The sequence below is a fragment of the Cryptotermes secundus genome, unplaced genomic scaffold, assembly GCF_002891405.2.
Source record: "Cryptotermes secundus unplaced genomic scaffold, Csec_1.0 scaffold462, whole genome shotgun sequence".
NCBI classification, from domain to species: domain Eukaryota; kingdom Metazoa; phylum Arthropoda; class Insecta; order Blattodea; family Kalotermitidae; genus Cryptotermes; species Cryptotermes secundus.
Genome location: NW_019724744.1, coordinates 895,376 through 913,964, shown reverse-complemented (window position 1 = coordinate 913,964; position 18,589 = coordinate 895,376). Strand labels below are relative to the sequence as shown.

The 18,589-nt window shown below is 41.0% G+C and overlaps 3 protein-coding genes across 4 annotated transcripts in view; 2 read left to right on the top strand and 1 right to left on the bottom strand.

Annotated features, from left to right (window-relative positions):
• LOC111862867 (tetratricopeptide repeat protein 28) overlaps nt 1–4,705 on the top strand; it is a 55,955-nt gene extending 51,250 nt beyond the window's left edge. For both annotated transcript variants that reach the window (XM_023848634.2, XM_023848633.2), the window contains exons 28-29: nt 386–596; nt 1,392–4,705. In XM_023848634.2, the coding sequence (XP_023704402.1) occupies nt 386–596; nt 1,392–2,791 (1,611 nt within the window). In that variant the 3' untranslated portion in view covers nt 2,792–4,705. The remainder of the gene's footprint in view (nt 1–385; nt 597–1,391) is intronic.
• Nucleotides 4,706–5,375: 670 nt separating this feature from the next.
• LOC111862840 (peptidyl-tRNA hydrolase 2, mitochondrial) lies at nt 5,376–7,353 on the bottom strand. Its single transcript, XM_023848567.2, has 3 exons — nt 7,101–7,353; nt 6,927–7,013; nt 5,376–6,352 (listed from the first exon to the last, which is right to left on the bottom strand). Exons 1-3 carry the CDS (start codon nt 7,272–7,274, stop codon nt 6,068–6,070), a joined length of 546 nt encoding a protein of 181 aa, XP_023704335.1. The 5' UTR covers nt 7,275–7,353; the 3' UTR covers nt 5,376–6,067.
• Nucleotides 7,354–7,557: 204 nt separating this feature from the next.
• LOC111862839 (coiled-coil domain-containing protein 42 homolog) lies at nt 7,558–17,263 on the top strand. The gene is made up of 6 exons (XM_023848566.2): nt 7,558–7,743; nt 8,827–9,037; nt 10,862–11,026; nt 11,786–11,953; nt 13,095–13,244; nt 16,633–17,263. Exons 1-6 carry the CDS (start codon nt 7,604–7,606, stop codon nt 16,642–16,644), a joined length of 846 nt encoding a protein of 281 aa, XP_023704334.1. The 5' UTR covers nt 7,558–7,603; the 3' UTR covers nt 16,645–17,263.
• The last annotated feature ends 1,326 nt before the right edge of the window (nt 17,264–18,589 follow it).

Genomic DNA, 18,589 nt, shown 5'->3' with positions numbered 1-18,589 from the left:
TACAGTGAAAATCTGCTGTTATGATCCTTAATGCTGAAAAACGATTGCTGTAGTATCAAAATGCGATACCTGTACAAACTGCCTGAGAAAACACATAATACATTCATATCTTCCTTTCATGTCATATACATGATAAATGTGAACATATGAAGTGCACACATAAGAGTTGCAGTTGGTAGAGGGAATTGTAATTGAGATTGTTAAGACTATTGTGAACTCATCCTTTGCAATAAACTTTCCATTCACATGCAACTATTTGCTATTGGATGATGCAGATTCAACATTCAACAGTGCTTATTACCATTGACATTTTATCACCATTTGTCACTGTTCTGTACAGCAACTGTATTGTCAGTGCTTGTGGAACACTCTGTATTTGTTGCAGGTTGTAGGTCGACCTGGTGGTGGTGGGGAGAGTGATGCAGCTTTCACACCAAGCCCCCCTGTGGTTGCAGCAGACAGTTCACCCTGTGTTGCTACTCTGACACTTACTCACCAAACACGTATTCGAACCTTGTACAGTGGAATTGGGGATGGTACATTGCCACCAACAGACAACAGTGTTCCTGGCCAAATTGTACCACCTTTACATCATGGTACGTGATCTTCTAGTCAGGGAGAAGTAGCGAATGAACTGTTCATCAGATATTTGAAATGTCACGTCTTTATGAATATCCTGTAGTGAAGTCTATATTATAGAAATGTTGTGTTTGAATGATGGTCAGTGGCATGTGGGGGGCTCTACAGCATGTCCCTACATAACTGAGGTGATATGTTCCAGAAAATGTGTTGTTCATATCATGAAATTCCAAAATATGAACCCCATTTTTCCATGAATTCCAATGTTATAAGTGCATATCCAATATACATAAAATTTTGTGGTCTCCAGTTGTAATAAAAACGCCTTATTACACAACACATATAATAGTAGGCACACCTTTTGTTCTTTGCTGTTTGCTCTTGAACTTAATGCTAACCTCTTTGCAGACATACTGAATAATGGTATTGTCACAGTCTAAAATAAGGTGTGAATATCAACCACACCCTCAACCATCCTTGTATGTTAGCAACGCATGTGCATATGTGTTCTGAATTTCATATCGGATTATCAGTTGTAAAGTTTGGCCAAATGTGTTGTTTCTTTGCAGTTTGCATTTAAAAACATAAATTTATACCTCATTCTTATAAGGCTGAATTTATGGTACACACCATGAATTTTATTATGTTTTTTGTACTTTTCATAAGAGCAAGATTCCATAATCTGTATCCAAAATGTTGATAACGATGCACCAAACTACATGGTGTCACATCCCAGAGCACTGCAGCTGCAATATTCGCCACTGTGAGAACCTCACCTCACTTATAGTAACTATATATGTAATGTTTTGCAGGTGGATCATCAGCATATCACCGTCGCCCAGACTCATCAAGTAGTGCGAGCTCTGCCACTGACTGGGAGGGCAGTGGCCATGCAACAGTACTGCGACGTACTGGACAGATACAGTCTCACATCAATCACCCACTCCCTCCCCTCCCTCCACCCCGGCAAGCCCCAGCTCCTCCAGTACCACCCCCTGTTGTTGATTCCTTACATCCTCTACCCCCTTCTGGGCTGTACAACATGGTGAGCAACCTGACAGCTACCGGAGGCTTTGAGTCCCAGAGCTCTGACTCTGACTTTGGTGGCAACTGCCCACCAGTGAAATCATCATACAAGAATAGTCGAGGTGGTACAGTGGCAACATTGCATAATTCGGCAACTTTGAAGTTGTCCAGTGGAGGCAGCAGTAGCAGCAGTGTTGGTGGTGGCACTACTGGCACAGCCAGTATTCCGATGTCTGCTGCGGATAGGCTGAGTGTTCGAACCGAGCTGTCCAGCCTTGGGGGCACAGGCTGCAGAAAGCCTGTAGCACTGAACCCTAGTGAAGAAGCCAAGGACTCGAGACTGCACTACTTTCCTTCTGACAGTGGAGGTGACGGTGACCTCTCAGCCCCACTGTCAAAGTCGTTTGATGAGGCTGCAGACGTCATCTCATCCAATAGCCCTAGTGGAGGAGGCTTGGCATCCAGCAGTATACAAGATCAAATCATCGCGACACAGTTGCGGCGCCTCAATCGAGAGCTAACTCCCACCATATCCGATGTGTACCATGAACGCAGTATTGGGCTAGGTCTTGCCCCTCCTCTGTCCAAGCTGCTGATTCCATCCAGGGGATTGCAAGGAAACTCCAAGGATGTGGATACCTCTGGGAGTGATGCTCTACTGGACAAATTGGGTCTGCTTCCAGACGAGAACAGCAAGGCCACAGATGGCAAGTCTTGGCTCTCATCCACAGCATTGCAACAGTTTGGCGGAGATCTCTCAGCGGCTGAGCTGGAGGGAAAGCAGAGGAGTGGAGGCTCCCCATGCAGTGAGCTAAGTAGACGTGATGAGGGAGATGGACGGTCCATTGCTGATTCACAGTGCAGTGCAGGAAGTTACAACAAACCGATGACATCCGTGCTGCAGCGAGCAAACTCAGTCTCTGTTATGTACTTTGCACAGGACTTGAATGAGACTAAGGGGCAGCAACAAGCACCACGTGTGGTCAGTTTTCTGGAAGATGTGTCGGCCTTGAACACAGACAGACAGGATGATACAAATGTGAAACCTCCACTGAGGATTGCCAGCTCTGCACCCGTACCGCCGTGTCCAAGATCCAGAGCTTCCAAGCAGCCTCCCCCACCTATACCAAACAGCAGGACTGCCACATCAGCAGCCCCAACCAAGAAGTTTCCTTCGCAGTGCTGACCAATCGGTTGCAGACAAGTATTTGCTTTGGTGAAACCTGAGTACAGCGAGGTATAAAACGTAAACGGTGTGGTGGGTTTGTGGCCTTTGCTTTCCCCATTACTGGTCAAGTTTATGGTTCTGCATGTTCGGTGTCCTCCACTGTGCCATTAGTAATGTTGTGTCATATTCCCACGGTGCTATGAACACAAAAGACATGTCTTTCATATTGTTCTTCTGAGGACCACACAATTTATAATTGTCATCAGAAGGAGATCCATTGGAATCATTTTGTGGTGACTGGGAAACTATCCTATAGACAGTGAAACTGCTAGTTTATAAAATCCAGGGGTGGTTATAATTGGTTCTGTTTGTATTCATATTAAAAATTTATAAATAACTAGGGCCACAGTGTAGATGTGAAGATAATACTGCAATGACTCTTAGGAAAACGGGTTGTGAAATGTGAACTGGACAGTGATCAGTTGCGGGATTTTGTGAACATGCTGATGAGCATTAACCCTTTATAGCATTGGGTTACTGTATGTATCGCCTGCTTTAACACAATCATTTGCATGCCACATGTTGATTAGACTGGCTTGGCTTGCAGTAAACTGGCATAGCTGAAGAGATCAGCTAATGATTAATCAATTAGTATACCATTTTTGTCTTCTGATGGCATCAGGTGTGATATGTTAATGTTTAGAGCAAAGAATGGGCTTTTTAAGAGCACTACACCTATTTCAAGGTCATATGAGGCAAATGTCACGGACTTTCCTGTACAACCAACCTCAACATCTTCAGCTGATGGTACTACAACAGAGCTTGGCAATCAGGAGGTTAAAAGCACTGTATTTTTCACACATAGTGTGTTTATGAATTTCATATGATTTTCAGAATCATATGTGATTATTTTCTATACAACATTAACCAGTTGGTCACTGTAATGGAGATTCAGTGTTTTCTTTGAGGTAGAAACTGAATTTTTAAATATTTAGATGAGCTTCATGCTTCAAAGTGTTGAAGTTCCTTAACATGAAGGAATTACATGATCAAATGAATACTCCCAACTTCACGGTGAACACTCTGCAACACTGGGTCATTCTGTTATCCCTGTTGTATTACATCACATTACTGCTACACTGTATATAAACATTTCTGAAAGAAAACCAGCCTTGTAGTGGTTGTGTATTTAAATGAACAGATGTTATTTCCAAGTCTCGCTGTACTCTGGTTCTGCTGCAGTGGAGTTGAGTTCTCAGGTATTTAATGTACATGGATATATTTATTTTTTTTTATATTTGTGGTATGCTGTGGAAAGGGTTGGTAGCTATTTTTATAATTTTCTGTGTGAAAGTTGTGCCTATCCAACAGATGAGTACAGCTTTATTTGTGGCTTACAGAGAAGTTGTAAAGAACTGTATTCTATAATGTACATAAGTATTATTTTATTATTATAAATACTTGCAGTTACACATTCCAAATACATTGGCTCCAAGTTACATCTCAAACAGGACATTTATGACATTCCTTTTTAGCTCTCACTTTGCCTGGCTGCAGTACTGATACATGCAACACGATTTGAAACTTGGATTACATTTCAAGATTACCGGCATCTGGGCTGTGCTGCCATACAGTGTGATAAGGAGGTACTGTCTTCATCTTCATGGGAAAGTACAGAAGTGACATAGGGGGAAGGAGGGGGAAAGAACTGGAACTGAAAGCAGGCTGGTGGGAGATGATGGATCCTAAAAGTGGAAACCCACCTTCAATGTCTGCTGTTAATTACATTTACATGCCCTACAGGTACATTAAATTTAACTACAATCCATTAATTTTAATGTATTGGTTAATTTGGACCCTATTGTGTCCAAAGACGAGGTCAGCGCGGAGATAAGAGCATGAATAGCATCTGTAAACATGTCATTATTCCTCCAGTTGTGCTATATGGATGCAAAACATGGACCCTTACAGAGTGTGACAAGAACTGGCTTCAGGCATGGGAGAGGAAGGTCCTTTGCAAGACCCTTGGCACAGTCTGTGAACAGGGGGAGTGGCGCATGAGGACAAATGATGAGGTCTATAAACTCTATGGGGAGCTTGAACTTGTCGTGAAGGTTAGAAAGAGAAGACTGCAATACCTGAGTCACGTGGCGAGGGTGGAGGAGGATAGGGTTCCCAAGAAGATTCTTGATCAGCATCCTGGGGGCAGGAGGATATCTGGCAGGCTGAGAAAGAGATCGGTATTACATTTCCTCCATGTAAGATTTTCCTCAGTTTCAAGTTTGCTCACCCAAAGAAAAGGTAAAGTTGTCCCTGTGCTTAACTAATTAAGCACTATGCTGTGAAGGCGTATGGGGGAGTGGATGTACATGTTCACATTTTGTTGACCTAGGCACTAGTTGGAGGTGTGGTCAGCTTCATGCATGGGCCACTTTACCACGGGGGAAAGAGCCCCCAGTACCCACTGAACAGGTTGGGTGGACCCCAGAGCCAGTCTGGATGACATGGAGAAGTGAGAATTCTTGCCCTCACTGGGACTCGAACCCTTTGGTTGTCCAGCCTGTAACCAGTCGCTATACAGACTATACTATCCCAGCTCTTCTGTATATATACATAAGGCTATGTATGTGTATGTTGTTAGCTCAACCATTGCTGGAATAAAATTACAGCATTCATATTCAGTGGAATAGTGACCTCGAGGGCTATAGTGCATATCAGTGGGAACTGTAGTTAGAGATGGGAATTGTTAGATTTCCCTGCTGGAATTTCAAGTTTGATTGTACAATACTATACTGACTTTGCAGGGAACTTCAGCTGCCTCAAGCACCTAGGTCTCTACTAGGTTCATTGTGCACCCCTGGTGTTATTAAGAGCTATCCTAATCAAGGTCCTTGTGACGTGTTGGCCCTAACCATACAGATCTTAAGATCTCTTTCTGTGCAGAGCTTAAGCACTGAACATTCATGTGGTAGCTTTCCTCTTTCTGTCCACATTTCCTGCACATAACCTACACAATTTCCTGGCCAAGGCTAATAGGTCCATAGACAGTCCCTTCAGTGAACAGATCTGACCATCTGGCATTATACTAGTAATAATTTTGGTAATTCAAGTTACTGCTGTCGTGGCATTACACTATCAGTAAGACAGTCCGTAATTTTTATGCACATCAAAATTGTCTTGAACACTGCCCTGGATGGTTAGCACACAATACTTTCTTGTTACTCAGGCTAATAACTTTATTTTACAGTCTTTTTGATTTCATACACGAGTTCACACATGGACACATTCTCTTCCTCAAAACAACTTCAGATGTCCAGAGACTGTGTCCACAAGGTCGACAGGTCCAGGGCCAATCCCCAGCACAGTTTTGGAGCCTGGAGCTACCTGGGTGTGTCCAGCATCACATACAAGACTTGTGATGAGCCCCCACTTGCGAGCCTCGTGGGAAAGTTTCAGTAACTCGTCCTCTGTTTCCACTTTGAGCACTACCTTGGCCTGTCCACACGCTTGCCACTGCCTGAGAACAGTGGGCTGGTGGCGCAAGGCCCGTTCATATGCCATGACTGCTGCATGGGAACACTGAAAACCAAATAACATGCAAATACCAAACAGAAAAATAGTGTGGTAACATCTCTGACTGGGCCTACTGATATAATGGGACTTGAAAGAAGCCACAGCTCGGTCACCAACATTAATAACTATTGAAATTTTTGCATACGAAGTGACAATGAACATACATGAATACATAAACACATTAATGTGTTATAACAGAAACATCTGTTTGTGTTGTCAAAGAAACGGCTGCAGAGAGTAACATACATAATTCAAGGCACTATAAATTACATGTCATTAACAGTATTTGGTTAGCTGTTAAGAAAATATAGAAGGGGAAGGCTGGCGAAAGGCACCAAATGCCACTTACAAGGCATACTCAACATTTTGTGTGTGAAATTAGTACGATCAAATCTAACCTACGCATAAGTAAAATGAGAATGTGATTACATGATTTAACCCAACCCGGGGGCGCGAAATGACGGGAACCGAAATCTCGGGACTGGTTTAACTGGGATTTGTTAAATCAGGTCAGGTTGGACTACAAACTGTAATCTGCAATAACATAAATTCTAGACATCTCACGATCCACGTGCCGCACCTGAGCAGCAGCTTTTCCTTTTCCCATTTTCAAGTCTGTTCGAACAACGAGAACCAACTTGAATCTATCATCATCACATCTGAAGGGCTGAAACACAGTAATTTGTAATTAATATCCTTCCGAAACACAATGCACTTCTGCTAGAAAAAAAACAACCGCTGTCATACAACTAACCTCACAGGACGCAGAGGAATTTTCGGAAGAAAATAGTGTATTTTTACCACGTAATTTGTATCGACCTTTCAAGAAAAACCAAGCTAGTGAAACTCCACCAAAAACGCCGATTAAGAACGAAGAGTTTATGGCACTAACCAAACTCTCATCGTTAAAAATATTAAAAACTGCCATGATAAAAAACTAACACACAAACTTCGGCAGTTCGCCAGTGTGCGAAGTTTTCCCACAGCCACTCTACGTTGAGATGTGATCCGTGGGTACGAGTGAAACTCTGTACCGCTCGGTACCATGGATTAACTTGGCAGTGAAGGCAAGTGTATGTAGTACTAGGACACAGATGAAACGTGCCACGATGCTGTGCACTTCAATTAAACCATGGCACGTAGTTATACGCCGCATGTGAAACCCATGGAATGCTATAGAAACGTGTTCGCTATTTATTGTGGTCACATGACGTACTAGATAAGGATCGATAAGGATTCAATTTAGATTTCTGCTACATGGATACAGTAACACAGGCGAAGCCAAAGAGGTTGAATGGGGATCGTAAGGATCTTGCTTTTCAAGTTGTACCGGAGTGCACTCCGGAAACTGCAGTGACGGAGTATTTCGTCTCGAAATTTAAGGAGAATCTAGCAAAGTATGTAAATTAATTCTTGTTAGTTACCGTCATCATTTTTTCCAGTATTTAAACACGATTAAGATGTTGCCTAGCAACGGGTCTCCACACCACAGCATTTAAATGTAAACAGCAATAAATTGAGTGAAATAAGACTTAATTTTTATATGAGCATATATATATATATTAAATTTATGGCACCTATCACGCCATATATAACATTAATTTCTTATGCGGTTGATGTGAATCTACTGGGTGACAGTATAGATACCATAAAGAAAAACACAATTGGACCGAAGAGAGATGAAGTGATGGCAGGTTGGAGAAAACTACATAATGAGGAGCTTCATAACTTGTACTCTTCTCCCAGTATAATTAGAATGATCAGGTCAAGAGTGATGAGGTGGGTAGGGCATGTAACATGAATTGGGGAGACGAGGAATGCATATAGGATATTGGTGGGAAACCCAGAAGGAAAGAGACCACTGGGAAGACAAAGGCATAGGTGGGTGGACAGTATTAAAGTGGATCTTAGAGAGATAGGATGGGATTGATCTAACTCAGGATAGGGACCAGTGGAGGGCTCTTGCAAACACGGTAATGAACCTTCTGGTTCCATAAAACGCTGGAAATTCTTAAGCAGCTGCAGAATTGGCAGCTCCTCCAGAAGGCCTCAGCTCCATAAGTAAGTAAGTAAGTCATTTCCTATATATCAGGTATTCATAGTGTTTGTCTATTTCATACAATTTTGGTCATTTATACTTTTATGTTATACTGTTATTTCTCTTGTGTGTGCACTGTCTGAGATCAATCTAATTTATAAGTACGTTGTAAGCCTGGAGTGGTCTGTCGGGATTCAGTGAGTAGCCATGGCTGTGTGAGTGGGAGAAGCAGGATATTGAAATAATGTAAAGGAGATCACGAAGTAAGAAAAGGTAAAGTCATTCTTGTGCTTAATTAGTTAAGCACTATGCCATGAAGTAATATGGGGATCTGAAGGCATAGCTAGAGGAGAAAAATAACTTTGGTCTGAAGGGGGAAAATAGAACATTGGTAGGAAATGTCCTTAGTAGAAAGTTTCAGTCAGATGGGTCTTTGTTTCAGGAAGAGACCAGAATGGGACTGGCCCCCACTGTCACCAGCCACAGAGCTTGTGGCTGCAAGCAGGGACCTGGAAGAGGCTGACAGGAAACTTGAGCAAAAGTGGGATGAAGGGAAGGAGAAGGGGAAACAGGTGGACAGACGGCGGCAGGAGTTGCAAGACAAGGAAGAGGAGCTCAGAAAGTCCTTCATTCACTTCAATAAGTTTGTAAAGGTGGACTGTTACTTTTTCAAAGTGTTATTCTGAACTGGAAATAAAACTCACATTTGAGACCACAGCTTCTAACCACCTAGACTCTCCCCATTATAATTTGATTTTAACATTTATTAGCCAAATGTTGCACTATTGTAAATGGCACGTGTATAGGGTTCAGCTGGCTGAAAATCGCATTTTCTTCAGTATTAAGCCATTCACTTCCAAACCAACATATTAGAGTTCTACCTGCTGGATCAGTCATTTTTCTATGAAAACTGGATTTTAAATTTATCAAAAGAGAAATGGAGGATAAGTGAAATACAATCAATGATCACTGAATGTTTTCATTCTTTCAAGCTTCAACAAGCTATAGTTAAATTTTCTCTGTATTTGAGTGACATCTATAAGAGAAAGCAGCATTTATATACACAGTCTCAACAGCCTGTCCTTGACAGGATCGACGCTGCGATGTGGTGAACATCAAGCCAACAGGTGACATGACAGCAGTGAATGTGCTAATACCATCACCCTCAAGTGAAATTTGACTATCTACTATGTGGTAATGGAGGATTTAAAATTCACGACCCCCATATGGTATGATAAGGTAAAAAAAAAACATCCCTGTAACAGGCCATTGAGGCCGATAGGGTTCTGAAATGCCGAGGCTTCCACACCTTCTAGACAGTCAGCTCACAGATGGTGCTGAGGCTGTCAGCCTTGTATGCTGGCTGCCTTTTACCCCCAAGAAGATTCCTGGTACTCATTTTTGTTACGACGCTGAGTCGACTCCAGGGTCATGATGCGGCCTGAACAATGAGGCCAATATAATAATCCAATGACCTAATCAAGAATCGAATCCATGACCTTCTGCCTTGTAGTATAGTGCCTCAACCCACTATATTACTGCATGCCCCCAGATGACATGGGGCTAATGAAATTTATTACCAGCAATGTTAGTAAGAAGTGACTTGCAGAGAACGAAGGAAAATCTTGAGCTCCTTTCAGCTATTATTCCAAAGAACAGTTGAAGTGTATAAGGGCTGTGAATTAACTGAATTGTAGTGTAACTTGTAGAATACTGTCTCCTAGGTTGATGCCATGCAGTCTGGTATAAAGGTAGTAACATTTCAGAGCATCCTGCTGCCTTTACCATCAGGGTATCGTGATGATGTAAGCAAGAGATTCCTTCAGATTGCTGGAACCTTTCTACCAGACTGCACGGCATCATCCCAGAAGGCAGCAGTCTTCATATTCAGAGCCATGAGAACCTTGATGCTCACATAATAGGAGACACTTCTGCCAGGTAGAAAGAATCACTTTTGTTGGAAGTTGACTAAGAATTGATAAGGACACACTGAACTCCATTAAAACTTGCCAGCCCTAAATAGGCATTCAGCCTACCACTGAAGCAAGTTATTTCACCCAGAAAGTGCAAAACCCTGAAAAGAAAAGAATACTATGTGCTTGTTTGGAATAATACCACATGAATTTGGAGCTTCTCGACATAAGACTGCAAACTTCTGGGACAATGGTATACATATCAGTAGATAGGTGCCCATCTATCATACTAAATTACTTAGCATCATATCCCAGAAGATTGTAGGCCTAATCCTTGCACACATCAATGCATTTGAGAAGGAACAGCTTCAAAAGTGCAAATTATGTAGTTCTTTTTTAAATAATTTCAATTTCTTTTATCCCCTAGTGTTAGAATTTTTTATTCTGCTGTCTGTCAGTATTGGACATAGTCCCAAATCTGCTCAAATGCTGAAAATAATATACAGAAGTAAAAAGTGATATGAGCATGGGGTCATAGGTTACAACAAGTTGTTTCAATTTCAGGAGAACAGAGCGAAGCGGGAGAGAGCAGAGAAGAAAATCCAGGAAGAGAAGGCAGTGCAGGAAAGGCAGCAGAAGGAGATTATGGAACTGCAGGTGAAGGTAGAGGGCTTAACACGCATGAAGGAAACTCTGGAGCAACATGTGAATAAACACAGAATATATGAGGTAAGAAGAAAACTGAACCAGCTGGCCCAGTGGTATAACTCGCCACTTGTATTCGGGAGGCACTCGGCTCAAATGTCTGCCCAGACATCAGCTGCCTGACTGAGGTTTATCATGGTTGTTTTCAGTCCCTGCAGTTGAAGCACTATGCTACAAGCTGGAAGGTTGCAGGTTCAATTCCCGATGAGGTCAGTGGATTTTCCAGTTGACCTACTCTTTCCAGCTGCACAGTGGGTCTGGAGCTGGCTCAGCCTCTCACAGAAATGAGTACCAGGAATCTTCCTAGAGGTGAAGGGCATCCAGCACATAAACCTGACCGCCATCTGTGATCCGATTGTCTAGAAAATGTGGGAGCCTTGACATCTCACAACACTATAGGGATAGCTTTACCCCATTTTTTTAGCTTTTACTGACCATGCTGTAAAATAATTGAACAAGAAAGTAACACACTATACATCACCACACATACTCCATCTGTGAGTTCTGTACATCAGTCCATTTTCTTCTGACACCCCAGTAACCCTGAATATGGCCATTGAAATATGCAGTGAAACAATGAAAGAGTTTCAACATACAGTGCTGCTAAAACCTGAAAGCCAAAGTTACATACAAACTGCAAAAACCCAAGGACAAGAACTCATTGCCTTCCTGCTGTATTTTATAGTATGTGGCATTTGCTCATGTATTTGTTTGTGCAGAAGTGGCCCCATGTCTTTCAAAGATATAGCTAATGTGCTCATGTTCTTATGTTGTACTAAACAGGACTATCTGCAGAGTGTAGTGGCTGATTCAAAGGAATATTCTACTGTCTTTGACATTCTGAACCATTATGAAGCTCTGCATGCTGCTCATATGGAACTGACTGAGCAACAAGAGGAGGACCTGGACACCCTGCAGAGAATCCATAGCAATATGGTCAAATCAATTGAGGTAACTCAATATCTGCAGCTGGTCAAATTGGTTGGCACAGTAACACTTTTAACTTGTATTTCAGAGATGACTGGTCAAATCTCGATGAAGGCATGAGCCACCCTGACTGAGGTACTCTGTGATTTTTCCATAACTCCTCCAACTTGCAACAGTACCTCAAATTAGACAATGGCTGTTATTCTCCACATAATTTTTATTTAATTTTTACCAGCCTGAGGTACTGACATTGTTAAATAAGCAATAATAATTAATTACTAATAAATAAATAAATAAAACAATTAATAAATGAGCTAATGCATCTGTTTTCAGGAGATAAGGCTGCCTGAAGTTTCGTACTAACAGAATAATATGTTCTGTGAAGCTGCTTACTTAATAAATAATAATTAACCAATTCCGTGGAACAGGATCGTTCTTGAGAAAGCAGTTGTAATTAAAGTACTCAGCAAATTTCCTGCATTTTATGGAACCAGAGGTTCATCACTGTGTTCACATGAGCCCACCACTGGTCCCTATCCAAAGCCAGATAAATCCCTTCAACACCTCACATCAAACTCTGTTTTCAGACACCTTCAATCTATTTCTTCTCATAGGGGGAGAGACCAAGTTGCATGCCCATATGAAGCAACTGGTAAAGTTATAGTTCTGCATATTTTAAATATTTAAATTTTCAGACAGGAGACAGAAAGACATAAGATCCTGTACTGCATAGTAACAGGAATGGAAATTGGTATACTCTTAAAAATTTTTTGAGTGTGATTTTTATTCGTTACTGTCATTCCAAAATATGTTTTGCAGAGCATTTCTTAGCTATCTTTATGCAGTTGAACCCTCATTTAATGTTCCTTTATTTTTCGTTTTCCCTCCTCTGACATTCAGTTTCATTGATTCCAGGTCAATCTCAATATTAAATTTTGTCCATTTAAAATTTATCCAAATTTGGTGTTCAAATCCATTGCTCTCCAAAGGAACCCTACTGGTGGTTTTATTGTGTTATGATCTGCTGTAGCCTGGTAATGAGGCATGAGCAAATACTTAGGTTTCCCAAAATTGACTTTAAGATAAGTTTATGTAAAATAATTACAACATCTTGTTAGGTCAATTTAACAGTTGGAAAAACTAATACTGATGTCATTTATTGAAGGAGAAGTCACAGGTCATGTTGGGGCTGAATAACAAATTAGCAGATTTGCAGACCCACTATGACCGGTCCAGAACTGAGGGTCTGCATTGGGAGACAGCACTGAGCAACATCAAGGACACAGTCGTGGAGAAAGGCCTAGAAATTGACCAGGTGATGCCATGCTTGTAGTGAACAGAATGGCGTCTGTCGCTGTCTTCCATACATGTTTCCACTATGTGTGAGTCATCCAGCAACCAAGCCTGTCCATTCTTATCTGTTTTCACAAAGCTCCTTCTCCACAATTTCTTTTCCATGTTTTCCCTTCATTTAGTTAGATAGCTTTCCCAACCTGCTGTTTCCTTCTTGATCTCTGTTGTCCTGTGCTCTGTCTACTATAGGAATGAGGGTGTGTCATCATTAGTTAGTGATGTACACTTATATCATCCATAAAATGTTATTATATTCTATTTGAAACATGCAAGGGCTATTCAGAAAGTAACATCCAGTGAGCTATTAACAAAACAAGCAATGAGAAAGAAACATTTTATTATATACAAAAAATATGTACATACTTAAGCTACCTCTCAACATAGTCACTACCAGAATTGAAGCACTTGTATTGGGAAGTAAGTTTTTGTATGCCTGTAGCAAAGAAGTCCACCACCTGTGAGCTGATATAGTACATTTTGACACCTTCCATCAACTCCTAATTATTGTTGAAGTGCTGTGATCACAGCCGGTCCTTCAGGTAGGTAAACAGGTGGTAGTTGCTCAGAGCAAGATCAGGGTTGTAAGGAGGGTGGTCAAACAACTCCCAGTTGAAATGCTCCAGCACTGCTCAAGTGCAAGCAACTGTATGCAGATGCGCATTGTCATGGAGGAGCGCTTCACACCTTTTGTTCTAAATGTGTGGCCCTACGCAATTTTTTTCTGTGGTCTAGGGGTCAGAGTTCCTGGCTACACATCCAGAGTTCTGGATGCAATTACCGGCTCTACAAGATTTTTTCTGAGAAGTAATGGGTCTGGAACAAGGTCCACTCAGCCTCGTGATAATAACTGAGGCGCTGTTTCAAGGAAATAGCTGCTCCAGTCTAGAAAACCGAAATCAACGGCCATGGAGATTTGTTGCGCTGACCACGCGACACCCTCTGTCCACTAAAGTTGGCACTAACTTCGCCAACAAGTGGTGGTTGCTTGGTTGGTATAGTTCGCTTGCAGACTAAAACCACAGAGTTTTTTTTTTCTCCGCAGTACACTTCTAACTTTACTGTGGTTCCTTGCTGCATGGATTCCTGTTAGCTTTCTGGCAGACAAGGTTTGTTTGAACTTTTTCAGCATGTTTGGTGAATGTGTGCATCCACTGCTTTAACTGCTCTTTGGTTTGACAAATGAAATCCAGGTCTCATTACCTATTACTTGTACAGTGTGATCAAGAAATTCATCACCATCTTTGTGGTATCACTCTGAAAAAGTCAAAGCCGAAGCCATTCTCTGTGTTTCATGCACACCCATGACCATTTTTGGAAACCATCTTGCACAAAACTTGTGATAGCCTAGCATATCTGTGATAATCTCATAGAGAACAGTGGTGAAGATCGTCACTCACTACAGATGGCCAGCCATTTCACTCTTCACTGTGAACATTTGTTTGCCCATCTTTGAACATTCTACACATTGTCCTACAGTTCCTTCACTCATTACACTTTGGCCATAAACTGCACATGGATTTCCGCAGCACTCATGTTGTTAGCATGAAGGAAGCAGATATCAGTGTGAATTTCGCAGCTGGTAGAATTATCAATTATCTAATTCTGTAGAGACAAGAACAAACACTAGGTGACCAGTTATGTAATGGGTTACAAGGCCATGAGTCATGTGATGCTACCTAGCATGGGCAATCTCTCCTCAGTCCTACATTAGTTGCCTAAAATAAACAGAGGTTACTTCCTGAATAGCCTTTGTACTTCCAGAATTCAGACTTTGGTGGGAAATTCAAACATACATATACTGAGTAAGATTTGAGGCTTTCACGGCGGTGACTATGAAGAAAGCAGTCTTCTGGGATTTGGCACCGTGTATAAGTGGTGTTAACCGACGTTTCGGAGGAACATATCGCCTCCATCTTCAGGGTCTGCTTTTACCGTTCTCACGATCTTGTCGCTTGCAGATTTCTTATACTTTTTCTTCTACCCTGAAGATGGAGGCGATACGTTCCTCCGAAATGTCGGTTAACACCACTTATACACGGTGCCAAATCCCAGAAGACTGCTTTCTTCATACATACACTGAATTTTCATCTGTAAGGTTGCTTACTCAGGGTATAATGTAACCTGCTTCATAGAGTAAATGGACTTTATTGGGTGTTTCCCTTTTATTTTCAAGTTCAGAACCTTCTTTTAAATCCTGTCTTTATTCAGTCTTAGAACATGTCCATACCATGAACAGAATTAACTGAAATAAACATAAATAGAACTAATGTAAATTCTTTATTGATTTTCTTTATAGCCACTATGAATGAATGAATGAATGAATGAATGAATGTATAAGGGGTGGGCATCCTCGGCCCTTGCACCGCAACCACAGTGATCTATTTTGCCTTTTATAGCCACTAACAAATTGCATTGCTATATTCCATTCACTTATCAGACAATTTTCCCTAGTCCATGCAGGCAGATTCTGAAATATCATAGAAGGCAAAGTCAACTAAGCATCTTCAGAGTACATGGCATCACCTCCCAGAAGATAGTAATCTTCATGAAAATATCCATCAGTATAGTTGATACTAGGGCCACTTTAATCAATGTAGGCAGCTGATCAGGACCCTCACCCCACGAGGATCAGTACCATCTGATTAAAGTTTCCGAATGTATCTGTGGACATTTTAGTTGATGCTGTAGTAAACTGCCATTAATTATGCCAGATGTCACTAGCATCCATACAGCCAAATAGTTCTGCATTGTGTCCTTAGATACCAGAAGCACAATCAATACAATTTTGTATTAGTATGAAATTCTAAAGTTTTGTCTATATATATAAGCAAAGAGAGTGGCATGTATAGCACCATGATCTTATTGTCTGTTGTCGTAGAGCAGGCCTGATTGGAACAAGGGCTGTAATATGAACTTGATACCTTCCGATAGAAGTAATTCATATTACTGTTTGGTTGGTCTGGGCTGTTGAGGTTGTTTTCTCGTTTCTTTTCTCTCTCTCTCTCTCTTTTCTTGTGCTAAAGGTGAGTAGTTGGTTGAGGCACTGTGCTACAAGCCGGAAGGTCGTGGGTTCAAGTCCCAATGAGGTCATTGGATTTTTTTCAATTGACCTAATCCTTCCAGCCGCACTATGGACCTGGGGTCGACTCAGCCTCTAACAGAAATGAGTACCAGGAATTAATAAAATAATTTTCCTGGGAAGTAAAGCACGGCCGGCACGTAAGGCTGACATCCTTACCACCATCTTTGAGCCGATCGTCTAGATAATGTGGGACCCTCAACGTCTCACAACCATATGGGCCTTCATGGCCTGTTACAGGGATAGCTTTACTTTTTTTTTTTTTTTTAAGGTGGAAACATAAAGCTGGAATTTGTACCAGCAGATCTGCCGGCGCCAAAATATGCCACTCAAGCTAGCCGAGAGAGAGACAGAACAACAGCTGATACACATTAAGCATACCATCCGGGAGCTGGAGAAGGTTGTGTGCACTGCACGTCGACATGCCAGCAAGGAAGCAGCTTCCAATGTAGCCAGTCCCTCCAGCACCCAGAAATGAAGAGAGAAAATAGTTATTTTTACAGCTGTCATCATCTATTCATCACAGTGGCTGGAAATTCATATTGGTGTATTATAAAATACATGTTGCCTTTTTGTAATATTGCATATTTTGTTTCCCTCTGCTGAACTGATCATTAACAGATCAGACATCTCCATGCAGAGCGCCCTACAGTTCTTCAGGCTCAGGAGTCACATTTCTGGGACACGAATGTTTTCTGCTGTGGTTCAAACTCCTCACTGCTGGTATTCACCTCTAAAAATTGGTGGAGCGTTCACGTTAACCATGTCAGCTCAGCTAAAACTTAGAAAAATAAAATATAAATTGTTACTTTCATAAATACAAATCGCTCCGTCCAATGTGACACGTAATTTTTTACTACGTTAAAACTTATCTCCCTTACATGTTTCGGTCCTTAAGGGCCATCTTCAGAGGGAACATCATTACAAACTGGAAACTACCATCACAATAGGTGTTTTGATTTAAAATACATACACTTATATCCTATAATACAAGAAGGACGATAGGAGTACGGACATGAACCTACGTGGTTTAAAAAATTTTAACTATTGACAATAAAGGTTTTTTAAATAACATCTAGAAACGTTTAAAAACTTTACAACACCAGGAAGCTGCTGTGATTGTGAAATGTTTGACTTTATGCATACTGTGCATTATAGGATATAAGTGTATAAATCAAAATACCTATTGTGATGGTAGTTTCCAGTTTGTAATGATGTTCCCTCTGAAGATGGCCCGTAAGGACTGAAACATGTAAGGGAGATAAGTTTTAATGTCGTAAAAAATGACGTGTCACATTGCACAGAGTGATTTGTATTTATAATTGTTAGTGTGACGGACCAGAATGAAACAAATCAAATGTTACTTTCATGGTTCAACTTTTGCCACATACTGGCAAGAGAAGCTATCAGATAATGCATTGTCTGTAGCCTCAAACCAACCAGCCTATCACAAGCCCTTAACCAGTTCTTTCAGGCATATGCTAGCTGTTTGTGAGCACATGTGCAATTAGAAGAAATGTGGTACAATGGGCTTGTGGGGAAGAGAGTGCATGACATTCCGAACTACCATGTTAACACACTTCAACTGTTTGCATTCCTGTGAAATGTAAAGCACTGCATGGGTAACACCTCTGAAAGGGCTGTGCTCTGCCACTCCCTCTGAAGGATTAATAAATAGGACATATAAATTATTTTAATAGCAGTTGTATGAAACATCAGTATTACATATCTAATTGATGATTTGTTTCAAATTAAAATTTAACATTTTGAAACAGGCTGTACCTTCATAACAATATTCAAAATGAGCAATAAGTGTCCATTTAAGTAAGATTATGGACGATTAGTATCTTATTTCAGATGCTCAGTGTCAACCTAATTTATAATTTGAGAATACTATTCATGTTCCCTGTTCTAGTATTATTATTATTATTATTATTATTATTATTATTTAAGAATTTCACAGATGAACTCTCAATCATTTTCTGGTTTAAGAAAGAGCCCATTTCCCTGTGAATACAGTATACAAACACTCAACTCTTACTTGTACAATACATTACATCCCCTGACTCAAGAATTAGTTAGAATGACTGCAACAGATGTGGAGTATGTCATATAAATACAAAAATATATGTAGAGTACAACTCAGGTTTTCCCACAAGAAAACAAAATGGTTACACGAGGCTATTCAAAAATACATCCACATATATACATCAATACTGTCAACTTAT

What these genes read in the sequence shown, in the direction of transcription:
- LOC111862840 (XM_023848567.2), bottom strand. Translation starts at nt 7,274, where the DNA reads ATGGCAGTTTTTAATATTTTTAACGATGAGAGTTTGGTTAGTGCCATA. An exon ending in ATTCCTCTGCGTCCTGTGAG is followed by an intron (nt 7,014 to 7,100) that starts GTTAGTTGTATG and finishes ACTGTGTTTCAG; the next exon opens with CCCTTCAGATGTGATGATGA. An exon ending in AAGGAAAAGCTGCTGCTCAG is followed by an intron (nt 6,353 to 6,926) that starts GTGCGGCACGTG and finishes TTTGGTTTTCAG; the next exon opens with TGTTCCCATGCAGCAGTCAT.
- LOC111862839 (XM_023848566.2), top strand. Translation starts at nt 7,604, where the DNA reads ATGGATACAGTAACACAGGCGAAGCCAAAGAGGTTGAATGGGGATCGT. An exon ending in ACTTCAATAAGTTTGTAAAG is followed by an intron (nt 9,038 to 10,861) that starts GTGGACTGTTAC and finishes TTTCAATTTCAG; the next exon opens with GAGAACAGAGCGAAGCGGGA. An exon ending in ATAAACACAGAATATATGAG is followed by an intron (nt 11,027 to 11,785) that starts GTAAGAAGAAAA and finishes TGTACTAAACAG; the next exon opens with GACTATCTGCAGAGTGTAGT.